This window comes from Misgurnus anguillicaudatus, chromosome 12, assembly GCF_027580225.2.
Source record: "Misgurnus anguillicaudatus chromosome 12, ASM2758022v2, whole genome shotgun sequence".
NCBI classification, from domain to species: Eukaryota; Metazoa; Chordata; class Actinopteri; order Cypriniformes; family Cobitidae; genus Misgurnus; species Misgurnus anguillicaudatus.
Window position 1 is genome coordinate 30373521 of NC_073348.2, and position 24963 is coordinate 30398483.

Below are 24963 nucleotides of genomic sequence, written 5' to 3' on the forward strand. Positions count from 1 at the left end.
ACTTTCTGAAACTTGTAGGAACCCTGGCGAAGTGGATTCGGCACAGAAATACTCTGTAACACGCCCAACTGCTTTTTTGACACTTTGCCTACGTTTAGCATGAGGAAACAACTCTATAACTGTGTTAATAAGTCAGAATGCTTGAAATACCATTGAACCACCCCTTTAATAAAATAGTCTGGTGGTGGTGGCCTAAGACTTTTGCACAGTAAGTGCCCACTGATCTTAAACAAAAGAGGTGACACACATCGTAGTTCCTTATTTAAATATTTCCATGCGCTGGAAACAAAAAGGTACAATTCAACTTTATAAAGTAGCAAAAAAGTCATGATGAAATATGTATCTCAAGGCACACCTCGCAGCTAAATCCATTTACAGTAAGGGGGATGTCAAAAGAGCATGAAAGCATAATTTGCTGCAATTAGCTTTTGACAGTCCTGACTTTGAGACACCCTGGGCTCACTTTCCATACAAAGTGCTGACAGCACAGCTTGAACAGAAATTCCCTAGTACAATCAAACAGCCCTATTCATTGTGCTGAATATGACTAGAGTTTAAATTTACAACAGCACTATGACTGCATAATCTGTTTAAATGTTGTTTCTGGTGATGCGAAGCGCAAGTAATTCTGGTTTTGGTTTTGATTACCCTTAATCATTTTTGTATCTTAACAATTCCATTAACAATTATTCAGTAGCAAAAAAAGAAGACATAGCCGACTTACAAGCTGTGAGTCAGAAGCAGGTGGAATTATGATAATGTGCATAAACTTTTGCCTACAATCCTGCATTCATTATAGTCCAAAAACTTGGAGACTAGCCTCAACGTAGACTTTTGTATTTGTATCTACTTTGCAAATCGTTAACATGTAGGGGAGAGCCGGGCACAATCTAACGCTTTTTGGTTTTGGCTAAATCAAAAAAATATTTGAGTTTGATTAATTATATTTTTACACAAGCAACACACACATCTCTGCTACAAATGACCATTTAAAGTTTGTTTCTATTACTTAACATTATTGGACAATTACACCAAACGTGACAGAAGTGCAAACGTTAAAACTTACCCCAAAGGTGAGGTTAATTGTAATAGGCAGGGGGTTAGTTGTAACACTTGCTAAAAATTAGGTTTGCAGGCAAATATTTCAACACTTTTTTGTCTATATACTTAAAGTGGATATTGTTTACATATCTGTCTATAATAGATAGGTATCTACACTATTCATTCCTCATCTAACCATAGTTCAATTTTAAATGGATACAAATGTAAAATATTTTTATATGTTACAATAAAACTGTACCTTTTTTGTTGCTATGTGGTACCCCAAAGTATCGTTTTGTACCTTTACAGGTATATAAACATAATACAATGTTGTACCTTTTGAGGTACATTACTCTTCCTTAAGGATCTATTGTGTGTTTGTTGAAGGTACAAAAAGGTTAAGGGTACCATCTCAGCGACAGAAAAAGGAACATTGTACATTTTTTCTGACTGTAAGAACCATACTAAAGTCTCAAAATCTGGGATAATGAAAATCAAAGTCTGATTTTAGCCATTCATTTCATTATGATTTTAATCTTTGACGTGACCTTATACAATCAATATTAAAGATATGAGCAAAAATAAAATTTGACACACCATTTTTGACAAGACAGGTACATTTATTTTGTTGGCAGCCAGCGGTCATTAGTGTGTGGTCTATTTAAAACAATGGCAAGAATTATGCTAACGTAAGCGGTTTTCATATTGTTAGTGCTGTGCTTGAAAATATTTTCACCCAGCGGGGTTCGTTGTAACGCTCTGTTACAACTAACCCGGCTGGGTGAAAATATTTTCAAGCCTACCAAAAAAGTTGCTAAGAGCTGCAGACATATTTCAAAATGATGCTATGTTTTAGTCAACAAGACACTGATTAAAATGACATAACATTGGTTATGGTATCTTACACACCCAACTCAGAAACCGAAAAAAACATAATTTACTTACATGGCACCAAAACCCTCTTTCATCAATAACTCTATGGAAAAACATTATACATTTCCATAAATTTTCCGGAGACCGCCTTTTGGCAGCGTAAAAACATTACAGGAAAAACAAATCGCCCAACCATATGAAACAATGTAAACCTCTACTAACACAAACTTTCACACCAAGTAAAATCATGAAAAGGAAAATAGGGGCTCTTTAATTCAGTGTGCACTGCGAGCTGTTTAGCAGAAGCTTCAAAACAATAAATTATTCTCAATGCTATAAAGGTAACACTAATGATTCGCACATTAAAAGTCACTGATCTCTAAACAGATTCTCATTCTCACATTATGCCATCACAGAGAAGCCAAACAGACTGTCGGGTCCAGTACCTTGCCTTAAAAACTCTTCTGCTGATTTCAGAATGTCTATCAGAATCAAAGGGCCGTGAAAGGATTTTAAAAGTCTTTATGAAAGGACATGCAATGATGAATTAGCTATGTTTTAAAAATTAGTCAGCCTCATAGGAGCATGAGGCCTCATTGTGACACATTATTAAGCTGTTATGAACCATCGCATTGCATAGTTTCCAAGCTGACGCGCCATCCCTCGGCATCATGGGGGGGGGGGTCTGCCACATGGAGAAACCCACCGAGACCAATCATGTCTGGCAAAATGAAACTCCATCGCCCTTGTGCAGAATACACTTCAGACACGGGCACTGGCCGTTTCTCCACCTCTGAATTATTAATGATCAAAGTCCAGGCAGAATTAACCGAGTTTGTTGGGCCGGTGATTTAGATGGCTGAGCGCAGACCACAAGTCTCGCGCACCTGTCCGCGGCTCAGCAGAAAAACGACTGCGGTTTGACGTGTCTTTGAGAAACGTTGGCACCGCGTGTAGGCTAATTTCTCCCCTTGACCCCTATTTTCTCACTAGGCATTGGCTTCTCATTTTTCTCCGAGCCATTGCGTGTGGCCGTTGGGAGGCAGAGCTAAGCCTGCATTACCTCAGACAACCTCATCTGTGGACAACAAGGCTTATTTGACATGGTCACTGAGGCATGGCCGGTTTCTTGCTGAATATTTGGATGCAACACACACGGGTGAAATGAAGCATTTTTCCGGCTGTAAAATAATGAGATTTTTGAAAACAAGGGGCGAGAAAACGATGTTACACGTTTAAAGGCCAATGAAACAATGCTTGTAGGAAAAAAAATCACTGAAAAACAGCATGTAAGTGCATTAAAACGCTTTAACAAGCATTGTTTCAATATTTATGTGATCCTAGAGCAGCAATAACATGAATTTTATTGCAATCCAATATTCACACCTCAAGCTTCCAGCAATGAGTAATATTATTACTAAATAGATGTCAGTGTGTAGCAGGATGTGCTATTCATAATACTGTGTACTGTCTGAGTTCATTTATTCCTAATAGCTTATGAACAATGGCACTTTTACAACCTAGAAACCCTGCCATGCAAACACAAATATATTGCAATCTTAGAAGTCACAGCAACAACAGACTGATCATATGATGTTCAATTGGGCTTAGCTTAAAGAAACCATCACGCAACTTCTTCACCCTTATGCTGCTTTAAATGCATGATGTTCTTTCATCCATAACACAAAAAGAGATGTTAGGCAAAATCCATGTGCCCGACAGCTTGACAAAAACAACACCTGCTTTATTTAAAATGACTCACAGGCTTCATGAAAGAAAGTGATACTGATTTGGAATAAATCATCAAAGTGTGTTGTGAATTTTTGGTGTATTGTTCCCTTAGACTTTAAAATGTCCATGTTGTGCAGTTTCAGGCCTTCTTTATGAATGCAAATGTGTGTTTAACAATGATATTTTTAGAAATCCCAAACAAAACCAGAAAGAGCAGAAAAGCAAACATCACCCACTTTATAATTCTGACACAGGTGTTGGTATGAAAACTAGCAATGTGCTAATTATTTCAGATTTACTTCTTCCTAACAGTTTCTCAAGAGTGCTGATTGTTTTCTGTATGTGAGACCCAGTCAAGTAAAATAGGTGCCCTTAAAATTAAACCCATTAGAGCCGGATATTCCCACTGACACCATCAGCCTGTGGGTGCTCACAAACTGCGCTTGATGAGTGTGAATCCATTTTCTAAAGTGCCAAATGGTGCAATGTCATCTGTAGGGGACAAATCCAGTGTGCCATATGCTCAGAATGAAAAACCAGCAAACAAACTACAACAGCTGGCCACTTGCAAAGCACAATTTTCATTGCTGCTTCATGTAACCGCGAATCCGTCTAATTTAATTACGATTAAAAGCGTAAAAATATTGCTCTTGTACAAGCACGTGGCACCCTGACAAACATGCATCACACTATACTGTATGACTCATTTGTAAGTATCGCATGTATGACATGCATGATCAATGCACATGCTCGGCGTGTCAAATAAATCGCAACGTTTCAACTTTTTCATAATGCTTTCTTCTGTTTGCATTGTTCCCTTTGACAGTTCTACCTCAAGAATGGTATGCATTGAAATAACAGTTTGACTTCTATTCACCCAGAAAGCCACAATATCAGACCACAATGCCACTAGCGTGTCAATCAAAATCTGACAATGCTAAATTAAAGGGCTTGAACTTCCCACTGCATGTTCGGGAGAAAACATCTGCGATGTACAATGTCTATGTGTTGAGTCTTCAGGCATTTGATGTGCACTTTCAAACTTTATTTTCTGTTTCACTTGAAGTATTATTTGAGAAGAAAACGGTCTGATTGCTTGTCATGTATTGACATCATCTATTCTGTTTTGTCATGTCAATATCAGCGGCAAATTTCAGCTAGCTGGATTCCTTCACCAATGTACAGTAACAGGTTATGGAATAACGTCAAGCATGAATCCTGTGGCACACAAGACTTAAGATGTATACAATAATGACATATGTGACGCACCTTACCATGTTTGAAAGATTTGCTCGCAATGCTTAGTAAGGGATAATGTAGAGGCGGCCGGTAGGTATCGGGAAATAAGCCCCGACAGTGTGATCAGGAACCGAATAATGTCCTAATGTTAATATAAGAGTGCACAGTGAATGCACATACACTCTAAACAATGCTAGGTTATATTTAACCCAGCCCTGGATCAAAAGTGCTGAACCCAACCCACTGGGTTGTAATTTACCCTATACTGTGTTTTTCAAATATTTAGATCAAATATTGTAAAAAATGGGGTTAATTTAACCCACTGGCTGGATTTGTCCCATTTTGATCCAAGTCTTGGTTGAAAATAGCGTTTTTTTTGGTGGGTCACATTTCGTGGACAACACGACCACACCACTTTCCTCTTTTTCAACGCACTTGGGCGGTTGCGCTCCGGCAGAATGTGCCATTGCTAAGCAACATTGAGCCGGACTCCCCATAGATTCAGTAATATGTCTCCATGCATTGTTTCTTCTATTTGTGTCAAAATTGACAGTTTGTTTGATCTGTGTATCCCTGTACAGCTACGTGCCTCCATATTGAGTTGATATGGAATGATCCAAAGATTACATGATCCAATTGGTTCTTTTTGTAACATGACACGATAGTTTGAAAAAATATCAGGGTTTCCCGCAGCATATTTCAGTTAAGGCGGCCCACCTAAGCTTGGAAACCCTACCGCCTTAACTTGAAAAAAAAATTCACTGCACAAAAGGCTGTCAAGTGCATCTCGGAGAATAGCGCGTACGCACATCAAACCGCGAGTGGGGACGCGTGCCACACGGCCAAAATGAGAAAGACGTGGTCCAGACCGTCACTGTCTGTAGGATAACTAGCAAGTTGATAAAACATCTCGGAGAATAGCGCAGACGCTTTACACCACGAGCGTGTATGGTCCGTCATGTCTGGAGTATAGCCAGTTGATAAAACTAGTGTCCGTGAGAACTGTAAGTGGACATATGTTTTGGGTTTATTTAAGCCTGTTATTGTATAAGTCTACAGTTCTTGCAATTTTAAAGTAAGTTAGCTGGTGATTTTGTTGTTTGAGCAAGGGTTTCACGTGCCTGTTGATTCAATATAATTGTTGAGCGCTCTTGCTCACTTTATTTATGTGCATTATTTACATGCTACAGTAGTTACACTCCTTTAAGATAATGTAATTAATAGTGGGAAATAATCAGTTTTTAAAATGTTTGCGCTATCTATCATTGTTCGCCAAACGTTCTACAACATCTGGTTTAGTTTGTGTTTATTAACCCTTTAGTTTCACTTCATCACGCAGGAAAATGTTTTTTCCTGTTAGAGGTAAAAACATTTAATTCATTAATAATCTAGTATGTGTTCATTTTTTGTCATTGTTTCTTCAAAATTAAGTTTAATTTGAGTGTTTTAAAAATAAATATTTTATTTTATCTATTTATTTTATTAAAATATTTTAAATTTCATCATGACGCATACGCCCCGCCCCTTTGATTGCCACGCCTTCGGCCCCGCCCACCCGTCCAACCCTACCACCTTAACTAACAAGGGAAACCCTGAATATGAAATATTTTCAACTTGCTGCAGCGCCAACGTGCCTGGAAAATACACAGTCACTCTCTATTTCAGCGCACTTGCCACTTGTCTATATCGAAAATGTGAACCGCCCCTTATGGCGCTTTGCCATTGCATAGTACCCCACAGGTCAGGTCGGGTCAGCTCACTTCACTTCGCTTGGTTAGCTTTTCCATCGAGTTTAGTATCACTTCATAGTGGAAGGAATTATAGGCGTGTGGTTATATTTGCGCTGCCTACCACTGTGACATCATACAAGTGAGAGACGATCCCATACATGAATTTATTTGTCAGTCCGCCACAAAATCAAAATTGACCACCACAAAAAATTTTTTGGACATCATGTTTATTACCTCTGTCTCACATGACAGTTTTTGTACAAACACCTGTGGCGTCAGTCGACGCGCTCCGCTGAGCCTCATTTAGGTTGCAAAATGCAGTGAAAGTCTGGAAAACACTGGTATGGTGTTCCTGATTCTCAACTGCTAAAAGGGAGTTTGGAAACTTACAACAAAGTACAGATGACAACAGGTTTGCTCGAGACAGCGCAAGCACAAATGTAAAGCTAATCTTGCATTTAGCATAACGCTCTTCATGATTTTCTCAGACCAATCAGTGATCTTCAGTGTTTTCACGTCACGTTTTAGTCAGCTCAGCTCACTTGGAACCATAGATATGTACACTAGATGTCGCCTTGGCTACGGCAGTTTATTGGACCGAATACGTCAACTAGAGCCGCCATCTTGAAACAGGGGACCCCCGTATCAGTGTCATTATAGTCAATAAAATCAACATAAATCGTCATGAATGCGATTTTCTTGGTTTTCTTTTGCAACAGTCAGACATGTATTTAGCATTGAGTCCAGAAAAAAATTAAAGTTTTGTTATTATGAAAATATACTTTTTCTAACTGTAATGCATAGTGCTAGTAGGCCTAACATCCATACGCAGCACAAAAGTTCGGCATTGTCCATGAATTCGTAGTACAGGCGGAGATAGCAGCTTTACCTAGCTACTTCCTATGACAAGACCCCTGTTCCAAGATGGCGGCGGTTTTGACGCATGCTTAGAACCCCAAGGCGACATCTAGTGTATATATCTATGGCTTGGAACTGAGGTGGTACTAAAAAAAGTAATGGGTACCACGTACTGTGGAACCCCAACAGAGGTGGTACTAAAGCAAAGTATCGAGTACTACATACTGTACCCAGTTAAAAAGCCCCCAAAAGTAAAGTGACCCGACCCAAACCAAACCGTGGGGTACTATGCAATGGAAAAGCGCCATTAGTGTACTGTTAAAAAAGTATACCCGAATGCACTGTAAGTCAATTTTGAGCACAAACTGTCTGTCAAATGCATTAATGTTAAATTGATATGTTTTCTGTTATGCACATTTGCCAGGTTTCAAGACATTACCAATGAGTCAAATGCACAAGAGGTAATAATAAAATCCCTAGAAAAGCCACACATGAGTGTTAATATTAGCACCCCTAGAACAGCCACTTATACATTCAGAGAAAATGTACAACTTTTTAAGACTTTTGTGTTATTAATGGTTTATTAAAAAGTTTAAAAGTTTGGGGCCGAAATACACCTAGCAAGACTTTACTGGGTGTCACTACACTGAAAAATCTATTTTCTCACTGTAGCGAGACTACCTATATCATGAACGGAAAATACACACATCTTCTGATTTATTGTGTTTTGTTTTGGTCTGACCCTCGAGCTACCTCTAGCTCTAATATTTCTGTTAAGATTGTTCTGGCTGTCTTTTCACTGTATATCACTAAAATGGACTGGGGCAGAAAAAAACGCATACAGGCTGCCCCATCACAGCCCATAGCCCATAACATCACCCACTATACTGTATAAGTCAAATACAACACATACAAAATACAAGCCACTATTGGCAGTCATGGCCTAATGGTTAGAGTTGGGCTTGTAAACCGAAGGTCGCCGGTTGGAGTCCACGGCTGGCAAGTGCGACTGAGAGGCATGAGCAAGGCATCTTTCACTCAATTGCTCCCCTGGCACTGCAGTTATAGCTGCCCACTGCTCTGGGTGGGTGGATGTTCACGACTTGCACTGCTCACTGCGATGGGTTAAATGCAGAGATCACATTTCGAGTATGGAAATTTCACTGCACTTTATCACTTTGTCTGCTGTATTATTTTTTAATATTTTTACAAAACGCATCTGCTAAATGTAAATTTACTTTAGATTATTTTAGTATCTTTGTTTAGCATTTTGCAATTAAGGCAAGTCACTAAGCTAAGTCACGAGAGCGGCTGAAAAAGAAAAAATTAATTATCATCTTTTCATTTTACCTGTAAAAGTCTACGGGAAAAATCTCTCTCATGTCTTTTTTCTTTCATTAGTGCTCTCACATAAATGTCAACACAGATAACATCCTATGCCTGCGAGCTGGCTGACATTAAATGACACCCTGTGCACAGACTTTTATATTGCTTTCTCTGTAAAGTGATTTTTGAAGCTGAATCTTTCTTTCCTGGGTAGACTCATGTACGGCTATGGTTTCTATTATAAAGGATAAATAAAGATGCAGTCAGCGTCCTAGAAGTGGGATGGTAAGCGTAAGGGATGTACTCTTATTTGATGTCAGATACAAAATGTCTTGTCAAAATTGCCCCAGATTTACTTTTCTTCAACTGAAGGTTGATTGGGAGACTGGGGCTGGTTACGACACACTAACTTAAAACTATTTTTATGGAAATTACTTTTTTTGTGTTGCTGTTTTTCTTTTTAGATTTTACAGACAACCCTTTAATAATTTCAACTATAGCTTTTCTCTATGCATATATAGAAACGTCCCTGCATCTCAAAATATTACAACAAAGTGTGGAAAACTTTGGATTTGGATCGTTCATTTGCATTTAGTGCATCAATAATACAACTTTAAAAATTAAACAGCAGATCCTTGTGAGTTTAGTAAAGGTAAGCATTACCTTTGGAGGAGCGTAATTTCCACAAAATGGTGGGTTCAGGTCGTCCGATCGCCAGACACATGAGGCTTACGTTACTCCCCTCATTCACCGAAATATCCGTGGATATGTTTACAATCCTGGCAGGAACTGCAAGAAACAACAAATGTATTATACAAATGTATTTGCACATTTTAATTAAACTTGGGCAATTGAGTATTAAAGTTGAAAACACTTTTTACATCATCAGCATATTTTTAAAAATTACCAATGAGATCCTGAGCATTGAAATTTCAACCAAAGATATTTCAAAACATTGTCGTGTCAGCTTTAATCAATGTAAATGAACTTTTTACCTTTCTGTTTTTGGGAGGATTTATTAGATATGCAAGGCCGCACAGAAAATATTTTGTTATGCAACTTGTGTCTCATAGGACCAAACCAGATGCAAGATACAAGCGTATTTTTGGCATTGTGTGGAAAAGTCTAATGCAAAAGTCTCATTATCCATGGCCTGTTGTTTTCTAAAAAATCCTAATCAGCAATAAGAAAATTCCCTTTTTCCCTAATATGTACCCCAGCTGTCACTGGGGCTGTACACTTTCAAAAAGTACAGATACCTCAGAGGTTCATATTAATATCTCAAAAGTACACATTGGTACCAAATGTATACATAACTGTACCTAATGGTACATGTGTCAATTTTTTGTGTCCATATGGTTCAATTAAATGTAAAAGGGTTAAAATGTCAAAATACATTTGCAGATTACTTGCATACATTCTCTTTTTTGAGGACCAAGTCTAAAATAATGCAAAAATGTCAATGTCAATTGGTGTAACTAGTATTTTAAATATAAATTAAATATATTAATAAAAAATGTGGAATAAAATATATAATAATCTAGTTTAGTGTAATATGACTTTTTAGATACATTTTTACATCATTTGTCAAAGATTATGAGCCGTTGTCAAAGATTATTTCAGCATAAATCAGGACAAATATTACAAAAAAAAAAAAAACATAAAAAATTTACATTTAAAAAATATATAAATATATATATATATTTATGATTACGCTTACATACCATCAAGGTGGATAAAATATGTAATATTTCATTTGACATTTTCAGGTCCATTCAGTTTCAACTTTCATAAAAGTGTAATGTTTTATTTTATTTATAAAATTAACATACATGTGCATTAAAATAAACCTGATACGTGCTTTTAAAACAAGTTTTTTCAAGATGTTTGAATTTCTCATCTTGCCAAATTGTTTTTGTAACTGACCCACATATTAGGACCTTTATACACATTTTGACCATTTCTTTCTAACAGTGTTTAATTTATAGTTTTTCTTATCATTGTCATAAGACTTTGATTCAGTATTGCACACTATGATTTGAGCTTGACAAAGAGTTGAACATGGTCTGTTAAAGTAATTTTGTTTATAACTTGATTGAAACTGGAAGTACAACCCAGACAGTCTGTCAGCTTCTTTGACTGTGTCCCATGTTTCATTCTGAGCAAACTAGGTCACCCTTATCTTTGAGATATTATTTAGTTGGCCTCCTCTAAGCCAAACCCCATATGGGAAAGTCGACTTTCTAATGCATGTTTATTAAAAAGTAAATATTTTATGATAAATACTGTTTACTGAAGGCAACCAGGTAGGCACATATTTAGTCTTTAAGAGGGAGGATACACACATATCCGCAAGGATGCACATACAGCACACAAAAATGGCTAAATAATTGATCTTCAGAAGAAACCTGGACTGCAAGCATGAAATCCGTGCTGATTAAGGTACTGAGGTCAGAACAGTGCAAGGCAACACAAGTCCCAGCAAGGCTTTTGCAATTTCGTCTGCCGTTAAAATATTAAGCATATTAGTGCAAATGACTAAGACGAATTTGTAACAGAAAACATGAATTATATTAGTTTTACATAAATTATTTTATCCAGGTAAGGCACTAATGTATGACAACATTGTGTCTGATCTATCAAATCAGAAAGGAAGGTACAATGTCCTAATTATATTTTTTCTCCCAAAAGACCATTTTCTTCCTGTAATAACTTCAAATAACAAGTTTTAAAATGGCCAAAATGAATCATCCTTCAAAAGTCTGTCTGCATTTTTAAACATGTATGCGGCTTCTCAAGATACAAGGCAAGCTACGGTGAAGCCACTCTTTTAATCACATACAAGTTACCAACAAAAGTCTTGACTTTTCAGCCCTTCTTATAAGAAGGAACATTAGGACAGCGTGTTTGATCATTGCCTAAGCTTACACTGTTGTACAGCTGTGTGCAAACAGTAAGACATTAAAACAGTATGACAGTGTAGTTCTTTTTATCGAGTTGCAATCCTAGCTACAAGCAGAGAAAAGCAGCTTGTTACAAGAAGACGCACTTGAACAGCTAACCTACTACAAAGAAGTGATAAGAAGTAATTACTTCCAAACATGGGTGTGTGTGCGCTTGTGTTGGTACCGTGGGGTAAACCAAATTGAGCGCACTTCTGCATTAGTCCAAAGAGTGCATCACAGGCCACTATTTCTCTTCGCTGAATATTTCATCCAGTGAAGAGCACATACTTTGAGTCCCTCTGCTTTTCACCATTGCAAATTCCCTGTGTTCTCACCACTTCCCTCCCCTACATCAAAGGCATTGTTTCATCCCTGCATCTCAATCTATAATTGATGCATTCAGCTTTCTAACCACGGATCCCAAATTCAGGCCAGTGTTTCAAAAAGACCAGTTTGAGCTCCTCAAAAAATGATAGGTCAGAATACAGAACAAGCAGGCAAAAGCATTATCTGCTTCAGGTTATATAACACGTGCCTTCCCCATGACCCTGGAGTAAACGGTTAAATGTAAAAAATAACGCACGTAATCGTAATCCATTTTTATTCTAAGTAACCTGAATTCATATTAAAGTATATGTCCAAACTCCCATCATCTCAAATCGATACCTGTAATTTTAACTGTACATGTGTTGGGTTAAAATAACACCCACAGAACTGAGTGGGCGAAAAACTAATTCTTCATCTGCCACTGGTGATATAGCGGCTGGTAATGTTTCACCCGGGCAAATTGTGCTGGTCTCGTCTCTGCATTTATATTCTCGTAAGCCAACTAAATCTGTTCAATGGCTCATTAGTGCTCTTTAAAATGAGGGAAAGAGCTGCCTTTCAATGCAATGATGAGAGCTAAAGCATACTATACAATAAAGCTGCAACAAAAGAAAATGACGTCACAGGTCTAGGAGCAATGCAAAACGTCTAGCACTATAAATGTCACTATAACCCTTGAAAATAGGGCACATTGCTGTATTACTATAGTATTTAAAGCATTTATAAAATGCATAAACTTAGGTTAGATTTGGTAGATGCTTTTATCCAAAGCGACTTGCATTACAAGATACATTTTATCAGTACATGTGTTCATGGGTTAGAACCCACAACCTGTGCTGCTAACACAATCCTCAACCACACACTATAAAAAATGCTGGGTTGTTTTTAACCCAGGGCTGGGTCACTATTGGACAGAACACACTGCTGGGTTCAAATGACCCAACTGCTGGATTGTTTCAACATGGTTGATTGACAATAACCCAGCAATGCTGCTGTAAAGGCTTATTGCACTATTACAGTTAACGATTATTTGATTGATAATTTAAACGTTCATCGAATATGGGAAATTGCATAAATTGACATTATATATTTTAAGAAGAACATTTTCTGGAAGGCATTAAACTTTTGTGAAAATCATGAAAAGTGCTGGTGTTGGCTGGCAACTTTTTTAAAACGCTGGCGGGGAAAGAGTTAATATTGGACATAACTAGGGCTGCACGATTTGGGAAATTTTTACCATTGCGGTTATTGATGCTAATATTGCGATGTGCGGTTGCGATTATAATAAATGCTATCATGAGTCAACTTGATGGGTTTTAAGGAAAATCCACACACAGTTTAGTGATAATGCTAAAATGTGTATTTGTAAAACTAGAAATGTTTTCGAATTGCCACGTGATGTAGCAACTGCTTAGTGTCAGTAATCCTAAATCCAAAATACCGCCATACAACAGACGTAGAGTTTTTTTTATCTACCAGATCACTGTCAATCTCCTCTGTACCATCTTTGCTCTGGTATTTCCACGCTGCGCACACACAAGTGACGACGCACGCCACACACGTGCATGCAACACATGCACTGCCTTTTTTGTTCGTTTTTCTTTCTTTTTTTAAACAGCAAGGAAAATCATCAAACTGTTATCAGAAAGTTTGTGTTAACAAGTCCACACATTTATTTATTTAATATAATTGCAACATTTTGCTGTCTTATAATCGCACAGGTTGACATCCCGATTGCGATGCGATTAATTGTGCAGCACTAGACATAACACACTGCTAGGTTAAAATACATCCACTGGGTTGTTTTATCCCAACTGCTGGGTTATTATAACCCATGGTTGCATAACAACAATCCCACATTGGGTCATTTTTAACTCAGCATTAGGTAATTTTCAACCCAGCATGTGTTTTGTCCAATATTTACCCAGCATGGGTCAAAAAAAGCCCAGCAATGTTTAAAGTGAAGCATCAACCAAGAAAACTTCCTAAAATATTTATCCATCCAAGTTGTTTTAAATGTCTTTCTGAAGCTAAAAAAACATTTGTCAGACTCAGTTTATGGAAAAGTAAGGAAACTACAGACACGTCAAAATGTTTTTGGATTTGCTAAAGTGAAGCCCACTATCCCATGCGATGAATATGACAACAAGGTTATGCCATTGACAAAAACCAGTCAACCTTGTTAGAATACTTGTGATTCTCATAGACATCTCCCTAAAAGATGCAGACTGACAGAAATCAATTTTCATGTTTTTCTATTCCAAAAAAAAATAAAACAGAGATATCCTTGGAGAAACCACTGGTCAGAAAAATGTCAATCATCAAATTGCAAAATACATCAGAATAATTTTTTCACCCGTCACCACGGAGTGACAGCGTCAATCAATTTAGGCTACGCTGTAAAACTACAATCGCAAGCCTACATTTCATCGTCTTATAGATTGCAATGTCAAGGTGTCTGACACCTGTGGGTTTTACATATTGTCAAGAACGTTTCAAAGAATTTAGCATACCATTTACCTTATTCTTATGTTTTTAATAGACCTCTCAGGATAAGGATATGGAGAGACAAGTCTTATAAATCTTATAAATGCACCATTACAAAAACATTCAGCATTATACATCTCGCATTATATATATTATACAGTGCGGCTACCCCATCTCCCTGCATAAATTTATTGTTTTCAATATGACTGCTTTTGCTCTTAGCCCAATGGGGAAATCAAACAACTATGGTGTTTTCATATAACACATGCTGAGCGAACATTATGGTGTGTTTTGTGCACTGATTGCCTCTTCACTCCTTTCTAATAACAGTACTAATGACTCGCATTGTGCCATCGGATCGAGCTACAGGTCTCGTTTAGCTGCCGCAGTTATTACAGTTGTGATGGGAAGCAATCGCCTACTATAAATGACTGGACTGCAATAATAACTTTCCATCATATCCGTCAGAACACTATCAAAGACTGTGGCCTGATGTAATAAACAGCATTTCTAAATATGGTTTGCATTTCCTGCCTTTCACGTCTGAACTCCCGCAATTCCTATCGCAGTTATTTCGATCGAGCTTCAAGAGGGTTACAACAACTCAAGCAGGAGGCCAGGCACCCACAACACTCGCTGGGTGAAAAACGCAACCACATTCTGCCTCTGGTGATATAACTGCGGCTAATTCGTCAACCGGGCAAATTGCATTGGCATTGTCCTGCCATTTATATTCTCATAACCCCAGTGAATCTTTCCAGTGGCTCATTACTGCTCTTTAAAACGAGGCAAATAGCTACTCCTCAATCTGGTAACAAGAGACGAAGCTTATTAACACAAATGTGCAGCGAATTGAGAGGCCGTCTTATCCTTTTCCCCTGTGGAGGAGAAAGTTGGAGACTCATCTAAAACAGAGACACATCATTACACTTGAGCAAACGAAAGGCGATAATCCTGTGCGTTGTTTATGGGGCCGTCTAATTAAATTGACTCGCTTTTCCTCTCCGATACGTAATAGTCTGCACATACATCTTGGATGCTTTAATGAAATGATGCACACAAAGGTCCTTCGATTAGGAGGCACATTAGGAACAATACTCACACTCGAGCTGCTAACCTTAAAACACCACATTTGTTGTTATTTGCGCAGATTTCGAAGGAATGATCATTTTAACAGTGCGACGGTGTGTAAACTCTGGTGCAAATTAAACTTCGAATTATCTTAACTGCTTCGAGCCCTCAAGACCTCAAGCTAATGAAACATATGGTGTGATCATCACCTTTCATGCACTACCTGCACCAAGCTGAATTTTCCTTCGCCTCTTCCTGTCTGAATCACACTTTTGATTCCAGATTCTCATTTTTCCTTCTGCTCCTAACAGTTTGGGACTCCCCGCATGCGGGGCTTCGTCTGCACACGTCTCTGCTAACTGGCATCATGTCATCTTTGTCTCCTGATCCTGAGCTCACCTTTATCTTGTTTAAGGTTTTTAGATGTGTCCAAAAAGAAAGATATTGGTCATTACTATAAAAGCGTATTATTGCTAAAAAAATCTCCTAAACAGGCCTACTAGTATTTACCCCACGATTTGTTTATTCTATGTCAAGTTTAAAGCAGATGGCAAAACATCTTGGATGAAAACTTCAATTAACTTGAAAAATATGTGCAAAGCACTTGTGATGGATTCTTGCACAAACCTGACAACGCGTCTCTCATTAGTTCAGATGAGTTTAGAGAATCTGTAGTTAGGATTTATAATTTGATATCGCATCAAAGCATCACTCAAATGTGTTTGCTCAAGTCTGCGCTTCTGTGTTTGTCTGAACAAATCCTCTGTGCAAAGACATCTTGGGAGCTCTTCTGTTTCTTTGTTTTTGTTTTCACAATTGTTTTCATTGTTTTTCTCTAAAGACTTTTTGTTGGGACAATAGTGCTTCGTATAACATCATTAGCATTGCGATGACCTTGCTCACTCTGAGATGTTTTTCTTTCAAGAGACATGAGATGGCCAGTGTGTCACACTTTCTGCATGTAGGCCACCCACATAACACAGCTCTGTGACCACCAAAGATACTCTAAAAAATAAAGGTGCTTGTAAGGTTCTTTGATATAAGAACCATTTTTGGTTCCTCAAAGAACCATTCAGTCAAAGGTTCTTTAAAGAAGATTTTTTTATCTAATGCTGCGTTCAGACCAGCCGCGGTAGAGGCGTCAAGCGCGAGTGATTTCAATGTTAAGTCAATGTGAAGACGCGTGGACGCCCATCTGGAGGTCTCGCGGCGTGAATGAGACGTTTAGCGCGGCGAGGAAGACGCGAATGCCGCGAATAGAGCGTATGGCGCGGTCAAATGCTTGCTTTTTCAGCGCGTCTACTTCGCTGTAGATTCTAAATGTTCAAGCGGCAAACTAGACGCGGTAGATGTGATTTCGCCGCCTCAAACGCGGCTGATGTGAACCCACGGTAAAGAACAAAAAGGTTCTTCAGATGTTAAAGGTTCTTTATGGAACCTTACAAACAGAAAAAGGTTCTTCTTTGGCATCATGATCCACCTTTATTTTCAATGCTGCGTTCACACCAGCCGCGGTAGAGGCGTCAAGCATGAGTGATTTCAATGTTAAGTCAATGTAAAGAAGCATTGACGTGTGTCTGGAGGTCTCGCGGCGCGAATGAGGCTATTACACGCTATTTCGCCTCATTCGCGTGTCTAATTTGCGCTAATGGCGCGAATTGAGCGTTGCCGCGGGAAACGTGCAAGTTTAAAATTACTTTAGCGGAAAAACGCGTCGCGTTAACCGTCGCGTTAAATGATTACAGGAAGTAAGCGGAGTTGCAGAAGCCCCTCCAACAATGTCTCGATGACTAAAATTTCATGTGCGAATGAAGCAAGTACACTCAAAATGTTCAAGGGTCCAACTACGCGCTGCTGACACGAATTTGACGCCTCAAACGCGTCTGGTGTGAACCCACAGTGAGAGTGTATGCTATTCCAGTTAAACTGCAAAAAAGTGCTTTTGGTTGCCAGTTAAACTGTATGCACAGTGAATATGGTATCTTCCCTTATTAAACATTTTGCATTCGGTTTAGAATGGTGATTAAATGACAAAAGATCTTCTGCTTTACTTGTGTGTAAGCTACTGGTTGTTGTCATGTTTCATAAACGCACCTTTATTTCTAATGCAGCGTTCACACCAGCAGCGGTAGAGGCATCAAGCGCGTGTGAATTCAATGTTAAGTCAATGTAAAGACACATGTACCGCATCTGTCTCATTCGCGTCTAATTCACGCGGATGACGCTAATTTAGCATTGCCACGGGAAACGCGCGAGTTAAAAAATTTCAACTTTAGTTTAAAAACGCACCACTTGCTCTAGTAGTGACATGATTACAGGAAGTGAGCGGAGTCCCAGAAGCCCCTCCCACAATGTCTCGATGACTAAAATTTCACGCGGGAATCAAGCAAGTACACTCAAAATGTTTAAGCATCCAACTACGCGCGGCAGACACAAATTTCACGCGGTTCAAACGCGTCTGGTGTAAACCCACAGTAAGGGGCTAATCACACCAACAGTGCTTTAAACGCTTGGAAACGCAGGGCGCGACGCACTGCCTTTTTAAAAAAAGAGCAGTGCGACACAGCTTTTTACATTGCTAGGCAACCACCGTGTCAGCTGTCTTGTCAATCAAATATTGAAGCGTGAGCGCTCTTTTGCTGTTAACTGTCATATTAGCAGAAACTTTAAAAAGAGGGCGCTTGCTCTGACCTTGTTTGAGGGTGAGAGGTGCACAAACACGCAGAAGAGAGTGAGCGAGTGGAGTCCAGTTCTTCAAAGCAAATATAAACTTCCCTCACCACAACGTAAGGCCCGCCTCTCCCCTCATATGATTGGACAATGGAAAGACGCGAATGACATCGGGCGCTTCTCCGCTCTCAGCGCTTCTTCAAAAGCGCGTGCTGTGGCTGGCGGCAAAAACCGCACAGCGCTCGGTGCGCATAAACAGCACGCAAATGCTCCCTGCCCATAGAGTATCATTCAAAAAAGGTGCCTGCAACTGCCATAAACGCTTTTGGTGTGATCAGCCCCTAAGAGTATATGCAATTCCTCTATTAAACTGCAAAAAAGTGGTTTTGGTTGCCAGTTAAAATATTTCCTTATTAAACATTTTGCATTTGGTATTAGAATGGTGATTAAATCACAAAAGATCTTTCACTTCACTTGTGTGAGAGCCACTGGTTGTTGTCATGTTTCATAAACGCTACATTTGACAGTGATAAGTGTGTAATGTTGTATAACACATTACTATGGCATTCAAATTCATTTATTTTATAGCAAATAAACTCATATGTCAGTAAGTCCAAAGCTAAGTGATTGCATCTCGGCAGGATTTTAGCACTCCATTCCATCAAGTTTTTATAGACGTACACAGCTGCTGGCATACACTGTGACTGTGTAGCATTTTATGGTTGTTTACAGCATTGGTCAACTTTAGCTTCCTTAAATCTCAAAGAGCAAAATTGTCTTTAAATCAAGAACTGGGAATGTGCCCTATTTTCCGATGCGAAGTTGGCAAACCTATTTGTGACAAACTATTGTGATTATTCAGGATTAATAAAGCATAGTTTGCACTCTTTTGTTGGATTGTTTTACATTAGATGACATTGGTGAACACTTTATGGACCAAAAGCTGGAGAGACTATTGGGGCAAATTGGTTGCGAGTGTGTATTTAAACAGTATTATTCCAGCCAGCTCCAGTTTCCACACCACCTGCACATACAGTACGTATCTGCCCAGTCAATGCTAGCTGAGAAAGACAAAACGGGTATGATGAGGTGAAATCATCTCACTACCCTGTGACCTTCAAACTGGCTAATGTGCTCTACCTACACCAAACATGCTAATGGCCAAAACCCATGCATCTGCTTTTTAAAAAACTGCAATTATTTGAAAGACATTTCAGTGTTCGAAAGGAGTCAGCCATTAATAAAAATTGATTTAGCATTTTTGTATTTGTAATAACCTCTTAGCCTGCACAAGTCCATAAAAATTCATCCATCTGTTGGGGATTTTTGTGCACTGTCTACAGAATAGGCTAGATCACAAACACTTAATGAGGTTGAAATTGCAGCTGATTAGTATTGTTAGTCACAAAGAAGCAATTTCCATAAACAATAATGATGGATACTTCTCTGCCGTTTATTCGATTTTGTATTAAAGGGACACTCCACTTTTTTGAAAATATGCTAATTTTCCAGCTCATCTAGAGTTAAACATTTGATTCTTACCATTTTGGAATCCATTCAGCTGATCTCCGTGTCTGGCGCAGTGATATTACGCATTTCCCGAAAATAGTCCCCTTGGTTACTTTCAATAGCAGGGGACTATTTTCGGGCAGTGCGTAATATCACTACGCCTGATGCAGCCATGTTACATTAGCAAAGTTCTTGATTATTACGCCGGAATGAGATATAGTTCCTAGCCATATCTGCCTAGAAAATCGCAACTTTTAATTTTCCGTCGGTTTTAGTACACGATGTAACTACAGAAGAGTCAAGTTTTAATTAGGAAATATTTCAAAACTCTTTGGTTATTTTTTGCCCCATACTAATGGTCTGATTAGATTCAAAGGATTGTGCTAAGCTATGCTAAAAGTGCTAGCGCCAGACCTGGAGATCAACTGAATGGATTCCAAAACGGTAAGAATTAAATGTTTAACTCTAGGGGAACTGGAAAATGAGCATATTTTCATAAAAAGTAAGAATGTCCCTTTAACACAAAATGTTTTTGTTTTCTACATACTTATCTTAACAAACTTACATGCAAACTTTTGTCTCTTTTGATGTGGTATAAATTTACTGTAAACATGTTAAACAAGTCATCGCTCTAAATAAATACTAGGCCTACTATATAAAAATTTTCCTGCTTCCCGACACCATAATGACCTTCATTTGTCTTTTCTATATGGTGGTTTTATAAGAATTATGCTTTGTGTATCTCAGAGAAACAACCTCAGGTTTCGGATCTCACTGGACGCTAACACATTGCATGTCTCCTCTCATGTTGCATTTGATCAATAGATCTGATCGATGCCACGGAAGACAATGAGGCCATTTACAGAGACACATACCTCCATCTGCAGTCATAAACCGCATAAATAGATAGCTGATACGCTACGAAATGGCAAATGTGAAATTTAATGGACCGCTATCCTGTTCAAGAAATTCTAATAAGTAGCCTTAAAACCAAAATCAGAGCAAGCGTGAAATGTGTTAGGACATGCAGATATCAGATGAGATATGTGAGAAGGGTACATTAGAAACCCTTATAAATTTTTTGAGTAAAGATACAAACATATACAAATGTGTTTATTTAAACGAAGCCATTAAGAAAGCTTCGAATGACATAGCTTGCATCTCCGCTTTTGCAAGTTACTGGAACCACACATTCCACAAAATCATTTGATTACAGAATTTAGTTTTAACTCTCTTTTGGGGCTGTTTATACCTGGTATTAAGATGTGTTTTGGTCAATCGGATCACAAGTGGACAAGAGAGACATTCACGTTTACACCTGGTATTTTAATTTGTCTCTTCTGTCCACTTTCGACCGCTTCTGTCCTGTTTTTCTGAGAGGGTGGTCTGTGGGCGAGTCCCTCTGCTGTCTTTTAAACATAAGCGGGTGAAATGACGGGTTTAAAATGATGCGCACTAATATTAGGTCAGAGTCCGCTGCTTGTGTTGTTAGTAAATATGCTGCACAAAGTTATGTATATGTAAGAGCTTTCTCTGAGAAATTGATTAAATAAGCTCGCGCAACTTCCAAACACTTGCAAAATGAAACAAATGCTTTATAGTTTTATAAATGAGAGCCTAAGGATCGCACTGAACACCATGGGTTCGCGATAGAAGTCATGTACAATGGATCTAGGCTGAGAGTACGTTTTGAGCTCGTCCACTTTCGACCACTTTCAACCACATCCAGAGGTGGTCGAAACCACTTTCGATCGGATCGCTTTGGAGTTGCGGAACGCACATGTGGTTGAATGCGTTCGAACAGCCACACGCGACCGCCTTCTCTCCGCCCATTTATCTAATCTGAGGTATTAAACACAAGTTTTACGTCTTTTTTGACTTCTGGCGTGAACATTCAGTGAACAGCGCTATTTTTAGCCTTTCATTGATAAAACTAAGCGGCTGATCTCCGTAGTTTCGTTTTGAAAGCGTGTGAAAGTTGCGTGATCCTATTTCATCAATTGCGCTGAAAATTCAAAGAAAGCTCTTACATACTCATGTACAAAACACTGTTTACTTGCTAAACAAGCAGTGCACTCCGACATAATATGAGTTTGCGTCCATATAAACTCATAATTCCTCCCGCTCGGGTTTGAATGACAGCAGAGAGACTCGCCCACCGTCTCACAGACCACCCCCTCATAGTATTCAGCACAGAAGCGGTCGAAAGTGGACAAAAGAGTCGGATTTAAATAACAGGTGTAAACGTAATGTGTCTCTCTCGTCCACTTGTGATCCGATCGATGAAAACACATCTTAATACCAAGTGTAAACAGCACCTACTGTAGGTGATCTTTTATGGCTGCTCGACCCACATGTGTGTCTACGCCACTAAAGCAATCCGGTCGAAATGCGTTTTTCAACTGCCTCTGAAAGCATCTGAAGTGGACAAGCTCAAAACGTTTTACACCTCATTTACACCTGTATTTAGCATCATCCACGCAGGCCCGGATTAACACAGTGTAATGCCCCATGTTGACCACATTTGAAGTGCCCCCCCCAAATTTTTTTTTAAAACTCTAGTCATTTAGGGCTCCAGACTAACTTTTTGTTATTAGGAGCACTGTAGTACTACACATTTTAGGAGCACCAGGAGAAAATTTAGGGCACACCTTAAATCAGCCTGCAATGAAATTATTAATATTTTCCCAAAATAACTGCATTACTAAAAAATACTAAATAGACTTAACTTTATGAAGTTGCTGCACATGGCATTGTGCACAATTGATAAAACGTTTAGAATAGGATAATCCCCTTAACTAAATCTAGGCATAAGATACATACATATACTTGTACAATAAGTTATATCTATCTTAATACCAGATGTAAACAGCTTCTTTAAAACCGAGTCGAATGTAAACGCATTTACAACTAAATAGGATGGACACCCGAATTATTCTCCTGCGTATAAGAGGAATAAAGCCAGGTTTAATGACAGAAACAAAAACATGGCCACTGCAATCTGTGTAGACTTTAGCTGAGCATGGCATGATTTAACAAAGCTGAGTTGAAGCATTACAGTAAAGATACCCCATGCGGGACCCATCTGCTCAAAAGCCTTTTCAGATGTATTCTCAAAAAACACGACTCTTGAATTGCACACTACTCAGCACACATCTTTATGGTGTAAAGAAAAAAAGAGCATAGTGCAAACAATTCAGTACCCCGAGTGCACTTTTAAGAGCCAGCTCCTGTGGTGTGTAAACTTTCAAGATTACGCAATAATTAATGAGCTAATGATTGATGTATTTAAAATTGGACTTTCTAAATAATTGAATTAAACAGGCAAGCCAAACTTCAATTTACCGCTTTGTGTTTCTAATCACAAAAAAACGAGCACCTTTATTTGTCTCTTTATTCGGTTATTCATGCTCCCAGTATTTAGCATCAGGACAAAGTGCTAAAGGTTAATGAGGATTTGATAAGACGCTGTTTTTTCAACAAACACTTTTTTGCCTTAATTTGGAAAATCTGACACTTTTTCTGACTCCACAGATGGTCTGACAAACTTGATAGAAATTGTGTTAAGTTTTTTTGGCAGATATCTGAATTATGTTTTGCACCTCAAGCTGAGATGGATTTGGCTACCTTGTTTTAGCAATCTGAATATGAAGGGGATTGAATACACTGTAAATCATGATAAAGGTCTGAGTATCGACACGTGATTTAGCGAGCCCTCGCTCTGCTACCAGATCAAAGCTTGTGTTTTTCCCTCTCATGACTGTGCGTCTTAAATCAATATCCATCAACTATTTGAAATTACACTCAGATTAAATCCCGATTTCATCATCTACAGAGTTTCATTTAATTACATCAGCTAAGAACGAAAGAATCAGAGTTGCGTTACCTGTATCTTTTAACCCAAATGTCAACAGAACCCAAAGCAAGCATTTTTTTAACAATGTAAGCATTTCACAATTAAAATTGATGAATTAAAAGCCTCAAAAACATTTAAATGTGGGCTATTTACCTTGTACGATGAGATGCACTTTTGTCGATTCAGGTTTCTTGTTTGTGAGAATGGAACATACATATGGCCCCTCATCATATAAGTTGACATTTAGAATCATTATACTGTATTCAGTGACAGCTGTGTTTAACAGGACCACCCGCGGGTCCAAAGACCACTTTTCATTGCCCGTGAAGAGAATGGTGGTCCGGTTGAGCCACGCCACCCGTGAGACTTTGTTGTCAACATTGCACCTGTTGAATGACAGAAAAATGCACACACAAAAAAACGCATGATTAGTTGCTTTACTGTATGTTACATGTTCATATTTTCTCAACAGAGATGCAAATTAGAGATGCACCGATACTAAATTTCTTTGCTGATACAATATTCAATCACTTTTACATTTACAGATACCGATAGATACAGATTTGCTTTTTACTCAGTGTTTCAAATTATTTTGTGAAATCCTAAAAGTGCAGAGTTTAAAGGGGCCATGGCACGAAAATCTGACTTTTGTTTAAGTGCTATGATTGGGTCCCCAGTGCTTCTATCAATCTAGAAAATGTAAAAAAGATCAACCCAGTAACTTAGTTTTGGTAAACCATTCTCTACAAGCACATGAAAAAATAGGTCATTGAAATTTGGCTCTCCTTATGATGTCATAAGGAGCTCTTATTATAATAATACCACCCCTTAATCTGCACTATCCAACCACAGCACTGCCATTTAGTGCAGAGAAAATCACAATTGAGTTTAAATTGCAACAAACCTCCATCGATGTGATCAGTGTTTGAATTTCATCAGCTCATTTGCATTTTAAAGGACACACCCAAAACGGCACATTTTTGAACACACCTACAAAGTGGCAATTTTAACATGCTATAATAAATTATTTATATGGTATTTTGAGCTAAAACTTCACATATGTGCTCTGGGGACACCAAAGATTTATTTGACACCTTAAAAAAGTCTTGTGCCATGGCCCCTTTAAAAACTGCAATTATGTTGTCACCAAATTCAATATTATCACACAGTATGACTTTTAATGCATTTTTCTGCTCCTCTTGATCAGTGTTGGGGAAAGTTACTTTTAAAAGTAATGCATTACAATATTAAGTTACTCCCGAAAAAGTAACTAATTGGGTTACTTAGTTACTTTTGCATT

At 38.4% G+C, this 24963-nt stretch overlaps 1 protein-coding gene across 2 annotated transcripts in view; it reads right to left on the bottom strand.

The window, feature by feature from the left end:
* Positions 1 to 24963, bottom strand: part of opcml (opioid binding protein/cell adhesion molecule-like) — a 176969-nt gene that overhangs the window by 29958 nt on the left and 122048 nt on the right. For both annotated transcript variants that reach the window (XM_055208256.2, XM_055208255.2), the window contains 2 exons: positions 23817 to 24049; positions 9462 to 9587 (listed from right to left, as the gene is read on the bottom strand). In XM_055208256.2, the coding sequence (XP_055064231.2) occupies positions 9462 to 9587; positions 23817 to 24049 (359 nt within the window). The remainder of the gene's footprint in view (positions 1 to 9461; positions 9588 to 23816; positions 24050 to 24963) is intronic.